The sequence below is a fragment of the Astatotilapia calliptera genome, chromosome 13 (assembly GCF_964374335.1).
Source record: "Astatotilapia calliptera chromosome 13, fAstCal68.1, whole genome shotgun sequence".
NCBI lineage: Eukaryota > Metazoa > Chordata > Actinopteri > Cichliformes > Cichlidae > Astatotilapia > Astatotilapia calliptera.
In genome coordinates this window covers 15,056,265-15,081,972 of record NC_137434.1, presented here as the reverse complement: position 1 = coordinate 15,081,972, position 25,708 = coordinate 15,056,265, and the positions used below count along the sequence as shown (strand labels likewise).

Sequence of the window (25,708 nt, the reverse complement as noted above, 5' to 3'; positions counted from 1 at the left end):
TGTAAACTCCTCAAAAGTGTTTCATCTCTTTAAAAAAGCCTTTGACGCTGATCTGATCTGTCCCCTCTCACAGCTTCAGCTCTCAGAAATCCAAAAAACCCCTCTATGTAGTCCACTGTCAGGTCTCTGAGCCGCTAGCAGGACTCGGGGCTGGAGACTAGACAGAAATAGAGGAGTTGTCCCAGGGAGAGTGTCCACCATGGGGGACCAGAATGAGGACTCGGGCTAGCATGTGGGTCTGTGAAATCCTTTGGTGTCGAGTGTCAGATGGATGAAACAAACAGCCTCTCAACTATTTATAAATCTGGACAGCTACTATTGGCCATTAGCAGCCAGAGCTAACTGTCAGTAAACTGGAAACGTATTGCAAGTTTGTGAGGAGGTTGCAAGATCTAAACCAGGAGAAAACACTAATTTCCTGAGGATGTGCTATGGTGCTGAGTGTTTGGGAGGGTGTATGGAGGGGCTGTAGCTTGGGTGCCCTTCTGGGAGACAGAAATAACTTGATTGTGTTGCACTCAAGTGCCACCTTCTTTGTTGAACAGAACTGACAAGCACTATATTGAGTGTCAACAAGTGGCCTCCGGCCACTTTGCTTGAATGAAGCTTCATGTTGGAGACCAAAATGAGGGAATTTATTTTTCTATCATTGTTGGGCTTTCCCCCCCCCCCCCCATCTATTTCCTTTTATTTTTTGTTTGACACATCATGTCTGAGAGGTTAATTTTAACCTGAATTTTCACTTTATTACAGTACTCAAACCATGGCCCGTCTAATCTCCCTGACTACAGCCTCACTCAACCCCCAGCAGAAAAGGCCATAAGGCAAAGGAAGGGGAGGAACTGTACCTCCCCCTTTCACCCCCATAGCTCCTTCCCCTCCTACAGCATGCTGCTATAATAGGAGATTGCTGCAGCAGATAGTTTCCTGGGATTCTTGGCGGGTGCAGGGCTGGCCTGACAGGATGATGGACACACACACATGGGCCTTAATGGAGACGCACTCCTCCGCACATGCCCACACACATACACAGATGGTTTTACGTAGAGCTCACTAAACTTTAGGAAAGGCTGATGTAATCCCTTTTTAACTAATCTCTTTCCGCCCTTCTAAACAGACTCCACCCACACGCCCTTCTCATGCTCTATTTTCCTCTCCACCCTGAAACCAAGTCAGTCGCTGACAATCAGCTGTATGTTCCACTCATATCAATAACAGATGCAAGTTGCTGTCATAAAATCTTGTTTTGCTATTTACTTTTGGGCCTTTAATCTACGAGTACGGTCTTTTAAAAAATTGTTTTGATTGATAAACTGTCATTTGTAACATGCCTCAGTAAGAATAATCTGTATGTCATAAACCAAAAGGCTCAATTTCCCCACTTAGGTTAGACATGATGCCACTCACATCAGTTTCCTGCTCACTAAGTCCCTCTAGTGGGCAAATTTAGATTACAAAACACCCAGTTTTTACAGTTCTGTGCAGAAATGTGGACTTTTGATACAAACCTCTCAAGTTTTTGTACAATGCAGCTCTCCAGCTTTGCTTCAGAATAGCTTTATTGAGAAGCTGCCGGGGACTGTGAGCATTGATCACAAACGCTGAGGATGCTTTTCCTTCTGCTGAGTAAGGGGGAGCAGAGCTGTGGTTATGTGGCAAACAGCAGACAGGCACATTACTCGCTGCATTAAGATATGCTTTGTTTGTATAATCTCCATCCAGAAATGAGCCTAATTGATTCTAATTGATTGGGTTATTGGTCAGCTTCGCTGCAGGAATTAAAAGCAGAGACGATACTTTAGCAGGTTGTTTTGGCCCTTCACTGGACATAGGCCTGAATTCACTTTATGTCTGACTTTGGGAGCTAGGTATGTAAATAGTAAAAATTTAGTGTTGCACCTAATGTCAAGCAAAAGGAGCTGCATGTATGGATGACTCTTTCTTGAGTGTACGGCCTCTTTCTGTCTTATATTGTCTGCGTGCGTCTGTGGATGGGTGCATGTGCGCAGCGTCTCCCTGTTTCAGGACATTTTTTTCCCCACATCCCTGCAAAAATATTTCATTACTGCAACAAAAGAAGCCCATTAACTGCACTGTAAGAACAGAGTTCAACTGCTGTCCCCCGTATTCACCATGTTTGTCTGCTTTTCTGGCCACTCTCCAGCTAATTTGATATAACAATGCTCCACAAAACCGCCTCAGGACTTTTTTTAGGTGACAGAAAATTATCAATGATGCCACATGCACAGCTGAATGTCAACACCAACTTGACTTGTTTATGAAATATTAAAGCAGTGAATTATGGGCACCATGCAGAACTTAATGATGATCGGAGTCATTATAACTTCAGCATCCTTTGTTTTGGCTAATGATTAAATTCCACAACTGCTGTATTCAATTTTGGAGAGACTGAATGTGTTTTTCTGTGTCTTTTGTATGAGTTGGCCGGATTACGTCGTCCATACTGGTACATTCTGGAGAAGAAGCTGGTTTGTATAAGGATATTGTGTTATCATTAGCCGCCATGTCACTGGGCTCAACATATTTGCTCTGGAGCTCTCTCATGCACTTAAAGATAAAGCATTATATGAAGGCGCAATGTTTTTGGTAATAATATTTGGGCCATTTTTAGATCCAGGAGAGCAGTCGCTACATAATGCAATATTTCTATACCTGCAGTGTTTTATGATATCAAATATGTAAAATTAAAAAAAGGGCCTCCAGTTGAAACTTTTGTCTAAATTTGGGGATTTTCTCTGAAAATGTAACACGAATGTTGCATGGGTTCATAGAAATTAAAAATCCTACCAAAAAGTCTTAAAGTCACAATCAGTAAAAGATTCACTTTATTGGTATAGTTTTCAGATATTTACAACATGCACACATAATGGTGTGAAAAAAAAGAAGAAAAAGATGATCTGTGTACAACCTGGCACGACTTCTGACATTATCTCCCTCTCCTGTGTCACCAGGGTGTCGCCTCATCAATTATTGAACCACTACTTCATGGTAATACATAATTTCTTATCAATTATTCATGATAATGTGTGTGTAGTTTACTTAATTGTGTTATTGACTATCAAAAGTAATTTCCTGAAAATCCTCAAGGACGCAAATTGAATCAGCAACTACTGGTTGTGTGCACTGCGGTTAAGTATTCTCAGTCTGATCAGTCGATCTTATAGTCAAGAGTCATTCTAGTGAGGGGAGATATTTAAGAATAATGAATCAACAAATATATTGCCCGTGATAAACTACGTTGTGAAGAGCCCTGAGGTGATGACAGATGATATTTTTTCAAATGTAAATCCAACATTAACAAATAGCATATATCATCTTTAATGGGGTTTATTAAAAATAAAAATAAAAAAAAGGCTCGCAGAGAGGAGGGGTGAGCGCAAGCGTTCCTAAAAGTAAATAAATAATAAGAGTCACGAATGCTCTCCTCTCCCAGCTTTAAAGGAAGCTGATAAATAATGTATTAGAACAGATGGCTGGAGCGAGAGGCAACAGGAGAGGAACATGAGCGAGTACATCTTTAATTGTTTTAAAGAACATGTCACAACAGGACTGGTGTGTTCCCTGTCTGCTGGCACTACAGATGTGCTAACAGAGTGGAAGGGACAACTGCCGCTCTCTCGCTGAGTCTGCTTTAGCCTGCCTGGGGTTCACACATAGTCTAGCACATGTACACATTTACACTTAAAATGCCTGATTAATATTAAAGTGCACTTTCACTTTTAAACTCAAAAGAATGAGAGGCGATTGCTTGACCTGATGCCATAAACAATATATTGCCCAAAATCCTGCAAAACTCTTCACTGTCCTGCCAGCCATTTGCACACTTACAGTTTACATGCATTAATGTTTACAAGGTAACCACCAGACCTCCTAATGAAAATGAGAGGAACAACATCAGGATTATTTAAATTCACATTATCAAATATGTCTTTGTCGCACACATATTGTATCTATGTAAGTCCATCGAAAGAGTCCAAGAGCGCATGAAGACAGATAATAGATCCAAAAACCACAGTTGTGCTTTTATGAGGGAACGAGGCCCCAGTTACTGAGCATTTCTCACAATCATAACTTACTGTCAAATAAATAGTTAAATGTTTTCATCCACACAGTGTGATATGAGAAAAGTCCGTCCCAGGCTGTTTCTGGAGTCAGTCATTTGTGCTTAGTTTCTCATACAGCCAGGGTCGAGTAGTTACAGCAGGCACAGTCACACAGATTTAGAGTATCGGTACATCCACGTTTGTGTCCAGCGCCTTCACTTTTTCTCCAGTGGTTCCTTAGGGCAGTGAGGGTGCTTGTCAGGACTGCTGCCCAGGACTGGGACCTTGGAGGCCAAGGTGGGACTGGAGCTATCTCCCCCTCTTCCGACAGCGCCTGACACCTCAATGGGAGGACCCACCGAGGGTCTTACCACCCCAGCTGCGCTCACGCCGACTCCTGACAGGACTCCCACGCTGGCACCTGGTCCGGTTGCTGCACCAAGCAGGTTAGCAGACTGCAGCACTGCCTCAGAGTGCTCACGGGCCTTCATGCGCAGGGCGGCCACACTGGCTGTGCGGTTACCCTGACAACCATAGGGTGGCAGGAAGGACAAGCCCATGGGGTCCGAAACGCAGCACGAGCACAAGCCATTACCTGAAAAATGAGAATCAGTGGAATTTGTGATAAGACAACTTAAAAAATAGATCTTCATCATCTTTATTACCATCTTTATTCATCAGTTAACAAAAATCATATTTACCTTTCAGAGTGGCGACCTGCGAGAGAGCCTGGGCATAGGTGGCAGAGTTAAGGAGGGTGCCTGGTAAGCAGGATGGAAAGAAGGGACCACCAGGACCCACTGTCCTGTTGATACTGGAGAGAGAACAAATACTTAATTAAGTATTAGGAATTACTTAGTACTTAAATATCCAGGTATAACTTTAAGCAGACAATTTATTCTAGTAATATATATCTAGAAATATCTACAGCTATTTCCAAAATACACTAATGAATTAGAATTATTGACTAACGATATGGAGCTTTCTCCAGAAGTTAATGTTGGCTATCAGAGTTTTGAAGAAAAAAAAAATTCTAGTCTGGCCGACAGTGCTTCACAAATTTCCCCTTTAACAGGACGCTGTTTCACTAAGATAACTGTGACGACGGTCGTCTGTCTGTCTCTTCTCACCTTGGCTGCATCTCCAGTGGTTCTTTCTGTTTTCTGCCCTGGTCCACTGGGGACTGAGAGTTGATGCTGCGAGATGGAGGAGTTCCCTCACTCATCTGCTCTTTCCCTCCTTCAGGGTCCGAGCTCCCTCGCTCTGTCTTCCTCCACTTTGCTCTGCGGTTCTGAAACCAAACCTGCATTTGACAAAAAAAATAATATTAATTAAAAATGTGAAAAAATAAAAAAGTACAACAAATTAATTAAACCATAAATTAAAACTGGAATTCTAAAATGGGCCTAATGACACATCAATAATTTCAGTTTAATTCCTTGGATTTAGGCTTGTAATCTAACTTGCGTAATATTGAGAGAAATTGAAACTACATTAAATATATATATTCCCAATTTTTGAAATCTTGTTAACAGTAAAGTTAAAAGAAATATTCCCTACTTCCTTTGTTCTGTGACCTCTCTTATCAAGTGGCATTTGAACCTGTCAAAGCAATGCTCTGATTTCCCACAGTCCCTGACTTAGCCCCAAAACCTTCAGCATCCACAGAGCTGAGAGCACATATAGCCAAGTTCTGGTATCTTAATCGAATGAAGGTCAGTGCCTATAACAACATTTAATTGAGCAATTTTTCATTATCATATTTTAATGACTTCCCACTGACAGTTGTGCTGCCCAAGAGAGAGGCGGCAATGATGAAGTCGTTTATTTCCCTATTTAGTGATTGTTTGACAACATCAGATTCGATTAGGACTTGGTTCTAGCAGGCATTAATCATGATGTGTGAATGGAGGTTAGAGTCGGTGTGCATGTGCTCTGCATCCCTGCTATTGTACCGGGGGTATAAATGATGTCAACAGCCAAACAAAACACATGCATTCATTCGGCATAAAGAAAGGACAACATTTTGGTGGCAGGACAACAATACAGCCGATGGACTTATCTCACCCCTGCACCTTCCAGCTAGAAGTCGCGCCCCCCCACACACACCCATCTCTGAATGGGCTATAATTGCTCCATTAATCTCAATTTGCGGCGTGCTCTTAATGCGGGGGAGGCCCATTGACACTTTACACACAAAAAAGAGGGGGGGCAACAACACTACAACAGAAAGGAAATTTATTTTCTAATAATAATGTAAGTTTAATATCCCTGCATACTGCGGTGGATTCATGTTCAGATTTAATAATAGGAATGTGGTAATCGGATTAGGAGGGGAATAATTTGTTTACAATCCCTAATTTACAGCGCTGGATTCCATTATCAACCCAGCCATTGGGTTTAAGCGATAGTAAGATGACCCTGGGGAACAAAAGGCAAACTATTATATTTCCCACAATTAGATCTGCGCGCACAACAAAACCCAAAAGCAAATCTGGAATGCAGGAAATTACATACAGGACACATAACTTAATTACATCTGGCCAAGTTTATAACCGCGCATATGTGCAGGGCAGGAGCGGAATATAAATTGGCACATTTAAGGTGCATGCTTGCCCATTTTTTCTTTTATGTACGCGCGCGTGTGTGATAGGATCAGGGAGATAGGAAAGGGGAGTTGTGGAGGCTACGGACTTTGCCCTCTTTTAAAACACGTTTTTTCTCTCTCTCTTTTCTGGCTGTGTCACGAGAACGAGATCTGCGCGGATGATGTATTCCTACCTCAGAGACGCGGACAAATTAGTGAAGAACATTATCGCTGGTTAATTATGAATGACCGATTAATCAAGCTAATCTAATATTCACCATTATGTTGATGTTATTAAAGTGCATAGCCGGAATGACAGAGTGCCTTAATTTACCCTCTCTTGCATGGTCAAACGTGCCCAGGACACACCACTGCTGCAGCCATACCTGCACCCTGGCCTCGGTCAGGTTGATCTTCATTGCCAGCTCTTCCCGCGTGAACACGTCCGGGTAGTGGGTCTGGGCGAAAACAGCCTCCAAAGCCTCCAACTGCACATTGGCAAAAAACAGAGGGCAGACTTTTAATTATTAAAATGATTTGCCAGTTGATTTGAATATAAGCAGACTATTCTCTTTCTTTCTTTCTTTCTTTTTGTAAAGAGACATAGTGAATAACGCTAAATAAAGATGTCAAAGATTAGCCTGTAATTGTAAGTACTTACAGTTAAATACACGCGTGACAATCCACAATTATAATAAAAATAATCAACAGATCTTTCGTCGTCTTCTATTTTCATATGATTTTATGGCATCATTGCCTCTGGGCTTTTGGAAATAAATTTGGGATAAAGGTTTTATTTTTATTTTATTTTTTTATGTCTGTGGTGAATATCAGGGAAATTCCCCCTGCCTTAAAATAGAAAACTTGCCCAACTTTGTATTTATTTCCTCCTCCTGTTGAAAGCTAGAGCGCCCTACACCTGCTTTGCTTTAAGAGAAGTTTCAGCTAGGCCCATTTCTTTTTCTCTGATTTGCATATAGCCTATATATATGTGTGTATTTTTTTTTTATTTGTTCTGGTAAATAATTACCTGTTGCAAAGTAAATGTTGTTCTGTTTCTGCGCTGTTTCCTACGTAGAAATCCATCGTCAAAATCAGTTGGGGCGTGGTTGCCAAATCCGCCTGAATTCACTGAAAAAAGAGAGAGAGGGAAATTGGAAACAATTCAATCACTTAAAAATAAATAAAAAATAATAATAATACTGCTTTAATAAGGAGTTAATAACTTCATGATGTATTTAGGTAAGTTCAGTGATAAAAGTGATAAAAGAAAGGCTATAAAAATACAAATATTAGCCAAAGCAGGCACATTTTGTGTTTCCATTAGTTGCATGAAACATTGACGTTAGGTGTCTAAGGGGAACCATGGCGGACTAAAAGCCATGACACCCAACATCTGTGCCCGGGACAAAACGCCCCTTCTGCCCCGGGGCCAAACCACCAGCTCTTCTCACCAAAAGAGAGCAGAGAGAAAATCAGACTTAACCCTTTACATACATACATGAATTTGTGTGGGGAAATATACCGGCTGCTGTTTTGGACTTGTATAAATATTACCAGAGATGCAATAAGCAACCAACAATTTCAAGTTAAAATTTGAAAAGAGTGTTTTACATGCGATATTCAGATTCACAACCGAAACAGTTTGACTTACCTAGTTTTAGTTACATATTACCACGACATAAAAAATACATTTTATAAGTCGGTGTTGTTTTAATTAACAATTACTAACAACACATTGTGTTAAATGATTATATTATAATGATTTAGAGAAAGTAATGATAAATTCGGGCCCATTCTCAAGTCTCCGACAGCACACACACACTTTACGCGCAGAATCACCGCGCGCTGTCTAAACATCACAAAAGTTTACAGAGAACAACTTTAAGAGTAACGTTAGAAATAATCCGTAGCTGGAAAAAACAGCGAGACAGCGAACTTACGCGTGTTGGAGCGACAGCACTCTCCGTCCAGCTGAGGTGGACAGTGGAAGTAGAACATCTTTGCGCGCTTAAGAGACTCCGAAACGGAACCTGGAACAAAGACAAAAGTTTCAGCTTAAACCCACAGACCTAGAATAATGCAGATTTGTGACGGGAGCAACAAAAACACTCTTAAACCGTCAGCAGAAGATGCGGAACCGCGCGGGATTTGGCGAGATTCAAAGTTAATGTGTGAGAGCATCCTACCTGCGGTGAGGATGCTGATGTGAGTGAGTTAGCGCTTCGGAGAGAAGTGGCTGCTGCACTTCCACCGACTCTCTGCCTGGGAGTGTCCAGATCTCTCTGTCTCTCGCTCCCCCCACACTCTTTCTCTCGCTCCTGCAAACACACACACTCACACGCACCCCCACACACTACTCACTTCTCTCTCTCTGTCTGTCTCTCTATTTCTCTCTGGGAGTGTCCAGATGTCTCTATAACTGTATAACTGTCTACAGAGTGTTAAGGCTTTCAGCTAGTGTCGCAGAATCTCACGCCTAATTGGTCCTAATCGGATTATCACGGCTTTGTCTTTCTCACCCCCAACCCCTGGTGTGTGTGTGTGTGTGTGTGTGTGTGTGTGTGTGTGTGTGTGTGTGTGTGTGTGTGTGTGTGTGTGTGTGTGTGTGTGTGTGTGTGTGTGTGTCAGAGAAAGACAGAAAGGAGGAGAGGAAAGACATACCCGGGGTGGCAAACGGCAGCTCTGCTCTGGTGCCAAAAAAATTCATCACAAGTGATTGTTATTCCAGAGTCAAGCATATTCCCTAACCATAAACATGCACACATACCCACTGCACTTTTTATTTGGTTCTTTCATATATTAAAAAAAGCAGGATGACTGCTTTTGGGTTTTAGATTGACTGTCGGGTGGTTTAATTGCTCGTCAGGGTGTGTTAGGGGGTCCACTTTACAAGGGTTTGCGCATGTAGAACACTCACAAGGCCAAATTTTTGATTTTGTTCACAGCAAGGGGTCCAGCGATTTATTTCGCTTCCTCAGATAAATGATCTGCTGCGGGACCCTTTCAATTAGTTTTAAAGCGCATCTGGGACGGCAGAGCGCAGACGCCATGCGTCTCTGAGGTGGAGGCAAAATGAGGCTTCGAGAAGCAGCTGAAATTTAGAAGAGGAGTGCGGGATTGGACTAAACCACATAAAGTGCAGAAAATCCCTTCTAATGGCGCGTAATTGGTTCTGTAATATCATTACAGGCGGATAATGGCCAGTTACAGGGCCCCGCGCTATTAAGGGTTTCCCTGGCGTGCAGCGTTTATGTTATTAAAGGGGGAATATAATGATATTTTAGTTATTAAATGCGCGTAATTAATTTATGCACCACTGAAAATAAAGTTGTTATTATGACCTCGGTGAGGTGCGTGGAGAAAATTGAAATCAAATAACGGTTGATAACTTTATCCCAATATTTGGTCTAGACAACTCTTGACAAGAGTGCAGGCCTTAAGTGTGTGTGTGTGCTTCCTGTCAGCGCCTTTCCTCTCCATCCTCTGATGATTGCTTAAAAGACTAAATGCAATTACTCCTCATCTCCGTAGGTCGAGACACATTTACAAATAAACTTTAACTAGTTCAGGTTTTGCAGATTTTGCATAAGCCGTCGACTATTTCAGGACCCTGGTCAGCACCACAGTTAAATAAAAGGTATGTCAGCTTTTCCGTCCAATTTTGAGTTATCTTGTTATTTTAATGTCCTCACATTTACCTGTGTTCTTGATTCAAAACTGTCCCACATGTCTTTTGTAACCTGCAAATAGTTTGGCATATATTCATAATCATAAATCTTCCTTTACATCTGTGTATTTTTGAAATAACAAAGCCAGAAAAGCAGCCATCAGATTTATTGCATACAGTACATGCAAGATATGGAATTGCATTTATTTTTTTAATATAAAACACCGTTTTTAAAATGCCTGCAAACAACGGAGAGGCAATATTAATTTGTTTTGAAGTGACCAAAAACCCCTACAGTGTACAAGAAAGTTTATTATAAAATCTACAAAAACCTTTAGTGAGGTATAAAATGGCACCCTATTCTTAAACTTAACAGAAAGTTGGTATAATCTGACATCGCTGAGGTTTTTGAAGAACAAAGTTTGAGAGTAAACGCATATCTGAATATGATATTACACCGTTTTAGTCAAATCAAAATAAATGAATTCAAGTATTACCAGGTACAAGCAACAATGAAAAAAAGAACAGAACAACTGCCAAACTCAATCACAGAAACTACCTTCAAGACTTGCTTAACTAATTATGATTTCATTAGGTAACCCAAGACTGTACGGCAAAATGTCTTTCCTGAACGCAAGCAACAAGAAGGTTGCAAGACAACAACTGTAAGCTTGAGCTTGAAGGGGTGTTTAAATGTTCTTCCCTCAGCGAAAGCTCTCTTTGAGTCTCCAGATGCCCTCCTGACCAGAGGTCCTATGAAAGTCACAGATACTCCTGAGTAGTTCTCTGAAGACAGGAGCCTGTTCCTGGGTCAGTCTCGGTTTGAAATACTCGAGCACTTCCTGGGTGGTGGCTTGTCCGTCCACACTCGCCTGGAAGGCTACAAAGTTGCGCAGATCCACCAACAGCTCATCGTGCTCAGTGGGCGGAGCAGCAGGAAGACTCCCTGCAGCTCCCGAGGCATCCTCCTCCTCCTCTTCTGGTTCTTCTCCCCTGGAGGGCATGCTGAGGTGATTACGGGCCTTCATCCGGGCCAGCAGAGAGGAGGATGACAGCGGGGTGGAATTCAAGTCACTTTCTGCACCCTCCCCGCTAAAATGAGCTCCCGAACCTGGTTTCTTTGACACAGACTTCTTTATAATAGCAGCATCCTAAACAAAAGAAATCAATGAATACACCCAAAAATGGCATCAGAAATGAAAAAACACAGAGTAACATCTTTTAATGAGAACCTGGCCATTACCTTGCATTTGGTTGAAGTGGGAACAGACTGAACAGAAGGTGTAGCTAAGAGAGAATTCTTCTTTTGTCCAAAGCGTTTCCTGAGAAGGCAAACAAGAGAATGCCTTAAATACATTTGAGAAAATGATAAGTTTGTTTTAAATTAAATTAGTGAAGTTCTAAAAAAACAGAAAAAGAAAAAACCCCACCGTGTCAGTGTGAGACTACATACTTTGCAGGGGCAGGAGGAGTTTTGAAGCGCAGTCTGCACTGCTGCCGGGAAATTTTAAGAGCTTTAAGGGCATCTTGAGCCACCTTATTGGCTTCTGCTTCCACAAGAACATAGTCAGGATTGGAAGACTCTATGATGGTGTCATGCTGCATCACACTGTGAATACCTGAGAAACACCATGGAAGAAAAGAACAGCACATTTGAAAATAAGAAAAAGAAGCTTGCCGTTTCGCAAATCTTGTATATAAAAATTTCTGATACTGCAGACGGTACAAAACAAACAAACCAACCAAAAAAAACTTCTACCAGATTTCTTGAACAGCTTTGCCAAGACATAATCGTCTGATTTCTTCTGGTCCTCTGCTGCATTGTCTTCGCTCTCGGATTTCTTAAATGTTCTTTTCTTTACCAAATGAGAGATGCGGTGGCCTTCGAATCGAGCATCCCGGGAGCGCTTGTGTTTCTTATGTTTGCGTTTGTTCAAGTCGTCCGAGTCACAGTGTTTCCTCTTCTCCCTGTGTTTCTGTGGGCTGGTCCGGGCAGAGTTTTTGTCTCTGTGCTGGTGAAAACTGGCTGAGTTTGAGGTATTTGTGTCTGGTTTGGCTGCATCACAGTCGCTGTTTTTATTTTGTCCCGCAGGCGCTATATCTACAGCATCCTGGTTGGTGCTTGGACTGTCTATCGGGACATTTTGTTTACCCTGAGAGTTTTTACTGCATGGAGACGTACTTCCGGCCCTTAATGTAGGAGTGTGCGTGCTGTCTGTACCTGTATTAATGAAGGTTGCTGAGGAGTGTTTATGTGCATGGCTGCTGTGATTTACTTTGTGTGATGGCTTTGGCTTTTCGGGTTTTTTGGGCACTTTGATGTCAGAACCTGTGCCTGTTTTTAGGGAGAAATAAACCAAAGTAAATAAAATTAAATCCCTCAAGCTTATTTTAACAACCCAATAACTGGACAATGAAATGTTTCAACAGACCTGCAAAAATAGCACTTGTCTCTGTTCCCTGACCTCCATCTGGATCAGCTAGAGTAAACAGCTCATAGATGTCATTTGACTTGAAGAACCGTCGCTGTTTGGGATCCTTCAGTACTCGATTGGTTAGGAACTGTTTGAAGATTTGCCTGAATTACAGCAGATAAAATACAGAATTACATACTTGAATGCAAGCTGCCATTTCAGCTCAGCATGCAGTCCTGATCCCCTGTCACCACAGAGTAGTTTGGCTGATGGATGAGCACATTAGTTAACCTCACCACTGTAGGTATCAAAACACAATGCCTGCAGTTTTTCCAACTTGCTTTCTGAAAGCACTTTACAGACAAAAAAACAAACAGAGCAACAGTTTAGAAGTCCTCAATTGGCCATTTAATAATGCAGGAATGCTTTTCAATTACCTAGAACCGGGACAGTGCAAGTACTAATATAGCAGTGATGTAAGCAATTAGTCACGTCATTGCCAATACTCATGAATGTGTGAAATCAACAGAAAGAAAACTGAAACAAAAAGGCTCGGTGAGAGAAAACACAATGGCCAACAGAGGATTTTGTTTTTGCAATTGAATATTATCCTTATAAAGTGCTTAGAAAAGTAAACTGCTGTCTGACCTGTGGTAGATTTTCTCTTCAATGGTCCCAGCAGTCAGCAGTCTATAGATTGTTACTTGCTGCTTTTGACCGATCCTCCAAGCCCGTTCGCGAGCCTGCGAGCAGCGTAACACATTCAGAGCAAATGATTAAACCGAGCATTCAGTGAGAAAGGAGGAAAAGCGATGTTACAGAGCAGCAGGTGAACCAGGCAACAAGAAATTGGAAACGCATGAAAAGCTGGCATCCAACAAGAAAAAAAAAAGTAGGCAATTTAATGTGACAAATCACAACTCTAAGGAACATTAAGACTCACATGAGAAATAATTCACTGAGTCAATGTTTTTAATTATTTTACGTGTGGCTGTCTAACCTGCGTGTCAGTACTGGGGTTCCAGTCTGGGTCATAAATGATGACTCTATTGGCTCCAGTCAGATTGACTCCCAGACCTCCGACTTTAGTGGTCAACAAGAAGATAAAAATGGATTTGTCCTGAAAAAGAAAAGAAAAGAGAGAAGCAGAGAAAATACTGGTGATTAATGAACCCAATCTGCAATTTCATACTCTCTTTGATAATCACTTTCGGCTATAATCCTGTAAAAAAAAATTTCATTAGTAAATTGTTAAAATTTAATGCAAGTAAGATAACAATCTCCTGCTCTCAAATTATTCTCAAATTAAACCCTATTTAAAGACGATAAAACAGCTTTATCTAAATGCAGTGTATGTTGATCAGATTTAGTATTAGATACAACACATTTTTAAAAAGTTTTAGTTTTAAAGAGTGCTTTAATGCTAAGTGATATTTCAACATCTTCCACACACAGAAAATTGAGCACATCCACTTTGAACAACAGATTTTCATCAATTAGCGTCCCCACCTCGGGGTGAGAAGGATTCCACTGAAGCATTTGGTCCCTCAGGGCAGGATTTTCATTGGAAACACATACAGCCATTAGAGATGACTAATCCTTACCTCATTGTAGCGAGCGATGAGAGGCTGTCGGGAAGATATTGTAGTCGTGCCGTCCATTTTCAGGTACGAGTAGTTATTCTCCCTTACAAACACCTCCAAGATGTCCAGCATCTGGAAGGAGTGGGAGGATAAAGACAGCAGAAAGAGGAGATAAAGACGGGGAAAGAAGGGCTGAGGTTTGGATTATCTCTAAAAGGATTAGAGCAGATTAATATTACATGGACAGAGATACCGACAGGGAGGGTCTCAGGTTCCCTCTGAGGTATAATCTCATTGGTATTGACTGCAACAGCTGGGGCCTCCATCACATATACACACTCTCTCACTTCCTCACTTTTTCCTTCTGTCTCGCACGTTCACAGACACACTAAATTTAACAGGCTTATAGGTAGCTGGCAACACATGACACCACAATTTAAGATGTAAAGGAGGAAAGAATTATCTTGGCTTTACAAAAATCTTTTGTATTTATACAAACCACTGTTAATGCGTCTTTAATACTGGTGATTATTTCAGGAAAGTGTTCCTCACCTGTCTGGACTGAGTGAAGAGCAGGACTCTGTGGTCCTGTCTGAACCAGAGACGTAGCAGCGACTCCACAACAATCAGCTTGCCCGAGCGCTTCCAAAAGCCAAAGTGTTCCTCTTCAGTTAGCTGGTCCTCAGGGATTCCTCTCAGTATCCGGGGTCCGCCTGAGAAAAGGTCCGGGTGGTTACAGATCTTACGCAGAGCTATCAAACCTGAGAACACCTACATGAGACAAAAAGAAAAAGGAGATTCCTTCATGAACGCTGTCAGCAGAACTGATGTCAACTTTGATAAATTTACAGATTTTTACTGTGTTGCACCTTAAAAAAATCTACAGGAATGAGTTACATAATTTATTTAAAGACAATTTAGCCAGTTTTCCTGATGAAGGCCCAGTGGTCACTGCATTAGTAATGGTGGTTAATGGACTGAGAGTGACCACTGAATACGTCTGTAAGAGCACGCACGTGTGCGTATATGCATAATCTGTGGTCACCTCTAGCTCTCCAACCACGTCCATTTGGTCAGTGGTGATAAATGGTAGTTTCTCTCTCAAGGGTTTCACTACTGTGAGAAACACAACTGTACAACCTTCTCGAATTGAACCTCTTAAACAATACCAAAGTCAAGCTATTAGGGGTTTAACATAATTTACATGGCAAAAATAATTTCAATTCCACAGATTCCACTTAAAGGTGGGGATCTTTAATTGTACGAGAGTTGATAAAAATCCACACAATGTCTCTGTGAGAGGGAGGTAAACGGAAATGCCTCTGTTAGGTGGTTAAATAATGCATGTCTTGTTCCAGGAAGTCTTCTACTTTCTTATCCTCGTAAAGTGTGTGTCAACCAAACACAAAAGCAGAACACAAACTATGAAGGCTCACCTGCATGTCCCCATTTAGTATTTGGTAGACCTCTTTGGAATCTAAGAAGCTCTGATACACTTGACGCTGCTCTGCTGTCAATCTGCAAAACAGAACCTACACACAGACACAAACACACACAATAGAGGGCAGTGTAAGAGTTTATAATGAGCAGTGAACATCCACTTTAAAGCCCCTTGATGAAGTGAAGTGTTTGAGAAGAGAAATTAGAAGGAAGCAACGGCTTTTTTTGAAGCCACCGGTGTCCTGAGGGACTGACTTAATGAGCAGAAGTGGACTGAGAAGTCCACCAGCGTCAGCCGCAAGGACAGACCAGAGACCAGCCGCCTTAATGAATACCTGCTTCTTTTACTTTACTGGGACTTTATTAGCTGGTTTCACCTGACAGGGGCCATGCACATTCATCAAATACTCCTTAGATGTGGCACATAATAGTCACATCCAATCAGATAAACATCTCCCCTGTTAAGAGATGCAGGCGTTAGACGCTGTTCAATACTTAGAGCAGGGTCAAGTGTCTTAGAGTATGATGAATACCTGTTCATTTTTGTCAGGTAAGGAGAGGTTAGCCTTGACGTCTGCCTTCATTCTTCTGAGCAGGTAAGGATTTATGGTGTCCCTCAGCACACATGCGCATTTAAATGCTGTCTGGACCTTAAAAAAATAAATAAAAATCATACCTTTAAGGATAAACAAACTGCTTTAAAACAAAAGGAACCTTCAGGTCAGCATGCAAAGCAAACACATACACACTCCTGTCAGCGCTCATGTTTCCTAAGGCATGGCTGTTGTTTGGCCACTCATCTGCTATCTCTCATCACCTCATGTTGCTGTCCCTCTAAGCGGTACAAGCCATTCAACATTGATCTGAGTGCTGCTGGTCTCGAGGGACACAGCCTTCTTTCATCAGTGCTGCTGGCCAGTTCCAGTGGAAACAGAGGGGGAGATTGAGACACACTTGGTCCACACTAGAAGCCCCACTGCAAATGGCCTGCTAAACTGTATGTAGGGTCAGTGCTAAAAGCCAGTTAGTCTTTTAAACATTAACTCACTGGGGATCCACGGGGGGGGGGGATCAAAGACACCCTTGGCAAAGCTGGAGGGGACAATAACATGGTGGTATCTTGAGCTCAATGGGGTAAAGTGGAGAGGAAAGAAAAAACAAAAACGAGGAAGGCAGCAGATGATCCAGTGATCTCGGCGCAAGCTGTTGAGTGGATTCACATGGGGCTGCAAATGCATGCCTCAGTAATAGAGCCTATATGCACATGCTCATAAAGCCCCACCTCAAACACATATGTTTTTTTTAAAACATACATCTAGTTGAACATACATGAACTTTATGTATCATCTCAGGGCCTGTTTTGCTGCTCTGAGAATATCGAGAAGAAGATAAGGCAGCAGAGCTTTGCCCTCTCTGACCATTTAATAACATTAATAATTAGTAAAGGTTTTTATTATCGACAGCGGAAGAAGCATCAATAGCCATCTTAAATAATTAAATCTATTCAGTCAGTGAGTTATTAACGATTGGACACTAATGACAAAGGGCTACAATTTAGCTCCCCGCCTTTCTACTTTAGCCTCTCCCTCTCTCACACACTGGGGATGCACACAAGTTTTCTTGCATGGGCCTACATTATCGTGCACTGCACCTAATGGCTTCCATCAAGCTTTCCAAAACTGTGCATACATGAATAGAAGGTATTTTCAAATTAGCATAGCCCATTTATGCTCCACCCTTATGATACAGTTACAGAAATAGTAGAGTTGTTGGATTAACTGGCTCCTGTCTGGAATGATATTACCATTACAATAACATTATTCCACTTCAAAAGAGGGAAAGGACACACAACCAGAACTGAAATAAATTATTATTTCACAATTTTGTGTGTGTACCTGTACAGGAGATGCATTACTATATCCACCCATAGTAATTGGCACGGAGAACTGCTCCATAAAAACAGGCAATGTCCCCAGTTTGCCGGGGAACACAAAATCAAACAGAGACCACAGCTCCTTCAAATTGTTCTGCATTGGTGAGCCTGACAGGATGAATCTGTGAGGAGTGCGAAACTAGAGAAGAGAAAATTTAAAAAAATTATTAATTAATTACAACCGCATGAACTTTGCTTATGTTGATGCATGTGTCCATGAGTATATAATACCTGTTTGCAAGCAACAGTAACTCCAGCATTTGGATTCCTGATCTTATGACCCTCGTCCAATATAATGTAGTGCCAGTCGTAGAGCTGTAGGGTTTCCTGCATGTTCCTCACAGCTGAATATGAAGTGATAAGGATACCATGACATGCTGCTATTTCTGGAATGAGCTTTTCCTGCAACATGGGGGAAAAAAGCAAAGACACAAACCTTAATATGTAAACCAGTGCAGTTATTAACCATGTCTAGTATCATATACTTCAAAGAATGTACCAAGTAGGGCATCATTATCAATGTGGCTTTAAAAAGAGGGAAAGAGTGGGAGGTAAGGTCAGGAGCTAATACTGTAAACAGAACTCTAGTGCCCCCCAGAGGGAAAAAAAAGATTGTATAAAACTCATGAACAGCTACCTTGTTGCTAGTGAAGGACCCAGTTTCATGTAGGACTGCCACTCGGAAAAGAGGCCACCAGGTATGAAACTCCTTCACCCACTGGTGCATGACTGTAGCTGGGCACACAATGACTGTTGGACCCAGACCAGCATACCTACAGCGAAACAAACACCACAGACACGTGTTTAATCGAAAACCAGAGATTAAGATGGGTAAACAATGGAACTGTGTTCATTAAACTTTGGATAACCTGAGCAGGCTTCAGTAGCAAATCACAGCCATCATTTTTACAGTGTAAAATAAAAGGTCTTTTCCCTATTAAGTAAAATAATGTATATATGCTTAGATTGCAATGACAATATATGATGCATTCAAGGATGAGGAACAGCGCACAGCGGAATGATGCAACTACAAAGCCTTGTACTTACAATAAATCAAAGAAAGTGTGTGGAGATATCCTCAGCTCCACTGTGAAAATCTACAAGAACTTTGCCAAACACACACACAGGCACGCACAAAAGATACACTAATGGGCTGGTATGAACCTCTGCCTAGTGGAAGCTATTGATATTGGACCATAATTGAGTTTGCAAGCAATCAATTTGTGGGCGTCTATAGTAGACAGAGTATTGACCATTAGGGAAGCTCCACCCAATAAATGTACGAGTGTTGTTCGAGGAAGTAAAACCAGATTATCAGCAGCGCTCCGTCATGTTTTTGGCGGTTGATTTGTTGTCACCCACCTGCTCTACCCCCACCTCATGAGCCTGAAATTCATTTTAAGGGTTCACGCAGACACTCACTCTAACGCATTCTCACTTTCAACCCCCCCCCCCCCCCCCACACACACACAGAGTGTCAGTGTTTTCTCTGATGTCCGCAGTAAAAATAAATAAAAAAAGTGAAGAGTCTGATAATTGAAACATGTTTAATAATTCAGATGAACACTCTCAAGTAGAAATCCCCCTAATCAAATATTCATACCATACAGACACACAGTCTCTGGACACAGTTTGTGTGTACGCATGTGTGTGTGCGCACACCTGTAGTTGGACCCTCTGGTTCTCAGTTTGCTGTAGCTCAGTCCAGCCAGAAAGCTGATGACCTGGATGGTTTTACCCAATCCCATCTCATCCCCCAAGATGCCCCCTGCCTGCTGACAGTGGAGTTCCCACATCCACCGCACACCCGTCTGCTGGTACCTGAAAAGGTCATTGACATGAATGCAAACATTTGAAACACATGGCTGTAACAGCAACCATGGACAATCCACATAAACACACATAAAGGGTTGCCAGTAATCTCATAGATCAGTGAACAAATAAATTTGCAAGGCTTGCTGATGAAATAATCATTATTTTTTCAGAGCAGTGACTGTGATGCAGAACAAAGTACACATATAATCTTTATGCGAAAAATGTTTTATTAGTCCTTGTTATCACTTGATAAAAGTGGCTCTATCTACATGCATGGATATTTAACATAACTCATTCCCATAATCAATGTTTCGGACTGAACTTACTTGTAAAGCTTTTTCCAGAGGAAACCAGGAACTTTGAAGCCTTCGTCAAATTCTGCATCGCTGTCATCGGTTAGCTCCTCACCCCTTTCTCTCTTCTCCTCCCTTTCTCGAAGACGCTGACGCTTCCATCTCCTGTTGAGAAAATTAATATACACTGATGAAGTGTTTGCACACCGATGTGATAAAATGAATTTCTTTATTTTAGTTAGAAGCTCACAACCGCAAGGGGTAAGCTCAGTGAGCCTGGGTGCTGAGAACAAACACCTGCTTCCTCTTTTAAAAAGATGAATACACTACCTGAACAACAGTGAAGAATTCAACCTGTTTAAACTTTCAGTGATGTATATTGCTACAGATGCAAAATGAAAACAACTAAGAGATCCAAACTAAATCAGACATTTCAAGTGAATATAGTGCAAACCTAAACAGGATAAGTGGAGACTGGATAGAAAGGTGTTCTATTTGCACCTCTCGCACTCCATGCGTTATTTGAGCATTTGTCTACACAGGTGTAAGGATAGCGAATGTTTTGAGTTGAAGGTATTTCCCTTGAGCGGTGAAACATCTACAGCAAAAAGGGAAATGTTAAAGGAAAACAGTTTTAATAGTGCAGGAGAGAGGGCAGTTAGAGGCATAGTCGTCGCACAGCAAATGAAGATTGATACAGACAATTAGTAGTGCGAGTTCCCCAGAAAGGTGTGAGGTACAGAGGATAAGAATCCATCTTCATTTGGGCCTGGTCCTGTCACCCTGCCACGAAACTGGTCCTTAAGCTAGGCCTGGGAGACCACACTCTCTAATTAAGTCAAGACTAAGCATTGGTTCAGTTAATTACACTTTTCTGCCCCCACTCCACCTCCCACCCAACTACAAATACCGCCCGCTCTAATAATATCATTCCACGTATAAGCTAGTCTCACCGTCCATGCCGTGTCTATGCTGTGGAATTGACATTCAGTCACTATAGTGTAGAAAAAGGACACATGCCAACACAATTTATTTGGCAGCTATAAATATGAAATCTCATTAGGGCTGCTCTTCCATTAATTTGAGCATTAGAGTGAGTGAGTGTATAAAACCATGTGCAGGAGGATAATTAGGCCAGTGTGAGAGCAGAGAGAGAAGAAGAGCAGGGAGTGAATTTGCTTAGTCAAGAAACAGCTGCCAATCTCATCTGGGATTAACTCTCTTTCTGCACTATGGAGCCAGCAGAAAAAGAGACAACTGCTTCCTCCTTAAGTAAAAGGAATAACAATAGCACACAGCACTGCCATTACAAATGTGATGCAAAGTAAAAGGAACAATCTGGTGGGTTTTTGAGCAAGGCATATGCAGGCATAAGTTGCTGCTTTCGTTTTGTAAAAACTCTGCACACCTTTGCACCCAACCACAGATCTAAACATGAGTTTAGAGCAATGTTAGTAGTGCATGATCGTACCTTATTCGCTGCCTATAATACTCCAGATCTCCATCATCTTTGTATTTTTTCGGTTTTCCCTTGTCATCATCCTCTTCATCTGTACTTTCAGGGTGGTATTCTTCCTCACTGTCACTTTTCTTTACTTTTTTCCTCCCTTTCCCTTCGGTTTTTCTCTTGTATGGTTTCAACTCATACTCTTCATCATCATCTCCAAAGCCCTCCTCCATGGCTTCTCTCTCCTCTTGGTCAGGATCTATTCCTTCATCACTGGGGAGGTACTCTGACCCCTCACTGTCTGTCTCCTCTCCTTCAGTGTGACGTTTTCTCCGTTGCTTTTGGAGCTGTGGCTCAGCCTTGGGCCGGGCCTTAGGATGGGCCTTTAAAGCAGTTACCTGGAGCTTTCGCATACGCTTACGCAGTTTTTTATCCTTGGAAGATGAAACAGTTCTTTTGGTTTTCTCTCTTGAATCTCCACCGGTTCCAACCCCAGAGCTTTTCTTCTTCTTAAGGAGAGGGACTCTCTTCCTCTCAGTAGCCAACTTGGCCTGGTCTGCCAGGTACTGGTCAAAAGCAGAGTTCTCCGCAAGCATCAGTTTTCGTGGCTCCTTCTTTACCTCCTTCTGTTGGATTCGGGTTCCAAAAGGAGTCATGTGACCTTTTCGGATAAGCTCTTCCCATTCGGTCTCCTGAGATGGCATAAGCATACTGCCCAACGTGGATGGTCCCGCTTCTGGTACAACACACACAAATACAGATTCAGAGATTTTCTTCACTGCCAGAATCAACACGAATGCCTACAGGAAAACTCTTAAGGATTCAGAAGGGTCTATTTATGTAGGAAATACTTCGGCTAGTGTGCAGGAAGTATGTGACTGCAGGTTAAATATGCACCGAATAACTCACGGAGCAGTCATGGAATATACTGAGAGCATAACCTTTATTACAACTGAGGACAAGTGTAGTTATGGGTTCTTTTTCACAGTACATGAAAATATTTCTTGCTAGCTTGAATTTAAGGTGTGAAATACATATTATGTGTATTGTTATGTGTGAAAACAGACTTGTGTAGCAACAAACAATACAAGAGGAGAGTTGTCACACCTATTTAAGCCTGTGTCGGAAGTGAAATCTGCTGAAGGCAGAAAGCAAATGGACACCCTGCTATTCTAATTAATGCACAGTAAATTTCCTTCATCAACCTAATATGGACCATAATCAGTGAATGCTACAAGTTAGGCATCTTGGCTGCCACAAAAATTGCTTCCACCCACTGATCAGTGGTTAATGTTTCCAGTCAGTACACAAAAACACGTTACCTTCCTCTCCATCATCTTCTGCCAAAAACTCAAATTCCACCCTTTGAGTGTCCTCTCCTCCCAGAATGGCTTGAAGTCGCTTCTGTTTGGCTCTGACTTTCTTCAGCTGTTTCTCCTGTATGACAAGTTTTTTCATCACCACAATCACACCATTATTATTATTATGTTATTACACCATCATCATATAAACCAGATTACTTTATTTTAAAACGTTACACATGTAGTATTTTACCTTATTTTCTTTCTGTCTTTTGACAGACTCAATCTTCCTACTGATGTCTTTACTGGAGGCTGCGTAAGGAGAAAGCTGCTCAATAATCTTGTTGATATGTTTTAAAGATGCTGTAACAGACCTGCAACACACATGATTAAAAGCAGAAGACTTATTAGTCCCTTGACGTTTTGCTACTTGTTAATAAAAAATTTTTTTAGTTTATAGCATCTCAACAAAGTAAGATGATTACTTCAACACAACACACACAAACCATTTGTGTTTTTGTTTTGTTTTTTTAAATTCCTGTACCTGACATCATCCAACACAGACTGATACTCCTTCTCGGCTTCAGCTTTAACAGCAGCCTGACTGGCCTCCTGGATCGCCTCGTCCACTTGCTGCAAAACACCTTGTTCAAGTATGTGCTGGTCATACACAGCCACACCAAGACCTTGGAGCTCATCAGCTCCCGAACTGGCAGAAGCTGCTTGGATGCGCTGTCGGTCAATCTGCAGCAATGCTCCAGACCTTTTCCCAGCTAAATGCACCAAAGATAACACATGAAATGATTTTATAAGGATATAATGACATTCTCCATCTCCTCTCTCAACATGCTGCACAGCTCACCGCTGTTGCCCTCCCCAGGTCCAGTGTTGGCAGGATAGGCTGCAGCAGCCTCCGGGGCCTGACTGTTTTCAGGGAAAGTACAGACTGCTGAGCCGCCTGTAGCTCCATCCTCCTCCGTTCCTCCCGGGGTGAGGGCAGCACTAGCCGGGCTAGAAAGAGAGGAGGGCACCTGGTCCTCTGTACCGTCTACAGGCATAGTGAAGCAGCTGCCAGAAGTGTCAAACAGATGTCAAACAAGTCATTTAAGCCATTGTCTCGTCTAAGCTGTTAAAGAACTGCTTTAAATAGAGAAATAAAACTAAACAGTTATTGCTTGTCGCCTTTTTATTGCGTCCAAAAAGGCTGCGTTAACTCTGAACGGTATTATGTAATGATCGGAATCTAAACCAAGCTTATATCTATGGTTAATAACGATTAACGGAAGGGTCTTAAACTAATTATGTGAATGTGGAGGCTCGTAATGGGAAGAAATGAATGTAAATAATACCAATTTAAATTAAAGAAGGTACCACATTAGCGGTTAGACGCTGAGTTATAGGATAGGCATAAAACTGAAAGAAACGTTAAAGTCTCTCACAACCTATTGTTTACGTGGCTAGGCTAACCTGCTAAGCTAACAGTGAGCCGAACATCATCAGCTGTTCAGCTTCAACAAACAGAGGACGTTCAAAGGACCAAACATGTTCAGATATGTTCCTACTACAGCACCCACTGTTTCTCGCTGTTTGAGTAAAATCTGGTCCATTAAGCCCAGCGTCAAAGCGACAGTGACAATGAGATACTCACAAAACGTGCAGTTATACAACATCACTGGCTCGCTTTATGTCATATTGCTCACCAGCCGCTTCCTGGTTTCCGGTGTTAGTGAAGGCATCCGTTCAATGATTAACTTGCTGAACAGCGCCCTCTGCTGGTTGGCAGCAGCAGAGAACATTGCACTCTAGATGGCGCCACAAAACCACTTATTTTTGCCTTATCATTGGAGAAACTGTGAACCACATTTTCAAAAACAACTCTTTGCGTTTTTAGGGAACTACTTAGACACTTCAGTCATTATTAATATGCAAGAATGTGACAAATTAAAGGAAAATGCCGAGAAGATTGAAGATCTGGTGGGTCTGCTACCTGCTTTGCAGGCATTTTTTGTTTTGTCTCCTTAGAGGGAAGGATCACTGCAGATCAGCACAGAAGTTATGATCTTTATCTTGTGATAAAATTCTTTTTTGCACTAATGGCAGAGGATGACAATGATCCCATTTACAGGCACAAAGGATCACAGAGTGATGAGAACGTCATAAAATAACATGAATCATACACTATGACCCCGACAGTCATCAGACCTTGGCTTAACCGAACAATGATTGTTGATTTTGGATAAACATGTTAGGCAGAACTCTTTATCACTAAAATTAAAACACCAAATTAGGGCATTTTCTTTGGAGAGTAGATTTCTTGGGATTTGTAGAGTCACACAGAAACTTTTCTGGTGGCACGTGGGGCTCCCACATGTTACTAAGACACTATATATTATGTTTTTCCTCTAATTTGCCAAGTGTCTGTGATTTTTTTCTGAGTCTTGGAAAGCCTACGCTTCATGGATGAGGCGCTCCAAGTATTTACCTCTGAGAGGAAGTTTATTTCCACTTTCATGCAAAAATAAATGAAGGGCTTAATTAAAATTTCCTCTCCGTCTTGCACTTTAGCGCATGAGCAGTAGTCAGTAATCTTTCCAAACAGTGTTATCTGTGTAAGCAAACATAGCTATATAAGGATGAATATTGCTGTCACCCTTGGCTTGTGAATGTAGGAAAATGGAGACATTTTCCTGTTTTATTTGCTTAACCAGTAAATGTGGGTCACCTTCAGGGGAACCTCTCCAGAGATTAAGATTTGAACTAAAAGAAAAGTGTGCTGCAGCAAAACCTTGTAGTTTAGTTAGTAGAAGACCTGCAGAGTGTAGAGCTGTGATCAGGTAGCTCACAGCCACAGTGTTTTCCTTGTTTTTTTCTTTTCTCTCAGGGTAGTGTATATAAGGGGCCCCGCATACAGGAGTCAAGAAGGGTTAAATAAACTATCGAGCTGCTTAAAAATCATCATAGGTAGCAAATAAACTGATGCATTCACACGATGAGCTGCAGAGAGGAATGCAAACCTCTATCTTCCCCTTCCATCGCTCACGTATTTCACCAGTACTTGCCAGCCTTTATCAAGAGAAGGAGGAGATAATATTTAGTACACAGCTGTGCTTTTATGTGCTTTATAATGTAGGGAAAGTTCAACTGGTTAAGTTTAACTGATA

At 41.7% G+C, this 25,708-nt stretch overlaps 2 protein-coding genes across 5 annotated transcripts; both read right to left on the bottom strand.

Annotated features, from left to right (window-relative positions):
- Nucleotides 1-2,817: 2,817 nt before the first annotated feature.
- drgx (dorsal root ganglia homeobox) lies at nucleotides 2,818-8,980 on the bottom strand. Its single transcript, XM_026189174.2, has 7 exons — nucleotides 8,841-8,980; nucleotides 8,595-8,684; nucleotides 7,682-7,782; nucleotides 7,038-7,139; nucleotides 5,195-5,367; nucleotides 4,766-4,878; nucleotides 2,818-4,659 (listed from the first exon to the last, which is right to left on the bottom strand). The coding sequence occupies exons 2-7, from the start codon at nucleotides 8,650-8,652 to the stop codon at nucleotides 4,280-4,282; spliced, it is 927 nt and encodes a 308-aa protein (XP_026044959.1). The 5' UTR covers nucleotides 8,653-8,684; nucleotides 8,841-8,980; the 3' UTR covers nucleotides 2,818-4,279.
- Nucleotides 8,981-10,472: 1,492 nt separating this feature from the next.
- Nucleotides 10,473-24,261, bottom strand: ercc6 (excision repair cross-complementation group 6). 4 transcript variants are annotated; one of them, XR_013900915.1, is made up of 22 exons: nucleotides 24,196-24,261; nucleotides 23,410-23,615; nucleotides 23,092-23,320; nucleotides 22,801-22,921; nucleotides 22,569-22,683; nucleotides 21,271-21,982; nucleotides 19,833-19,964; nucleotides 19,354-19,512; nucleotides 18,329-18,464; nucleotides 17,923-18,093; nucleotides 17,654-17,830; nucleotides 16,292-16,408; nucleotides 15,755-15,850; nucleotides 14,871-15,089; nucleotides 14,340-14,450; nucleotides 13,736-13,855; nucleotides 13,384-13,478; nucleotides 12,754-12,899; nucleotides 12,065-12,656; nucleotides 11,775-11,940; nucleotides 11,565-11,643; nucleotides 10,473-11,472 (listed from the first exon to the last, which is right to left on the bottom strand). XR_013900915.1 is itself a non-coding variant. In XM_026189107.2 (22 exons), exons 2-22 carry the CDS (start codon nucleotides 23,603-23,605, stop codon nucleotides 11,026-11,028), a joined length of 4,320 nt encoding a protein of 1,439 aa, XP_026044892.1. In that variant the 5' UTR covers nucleotides 23,606-23,615; nucleotides 24,196-24,261; the 3' UTR covers nucleotides 10,473-11,025. The 4 variants fall into 4 exon arrangements, 2 of the variants coding, with proteins under 2 accessions (XP_026044892.1, XP_026044893.1); XR_013900914.1 differs by having other exon boundaries at nucleotides 11,752-11,940; nucleotides 12,081-12,656; XM_026189107.2 differs by having other exon boundaries at nucleotides 12,081-12,656.
- Between the last annotated feature and the right edge of the window lie 1,447 nt (nucleotides 24,262-25,708).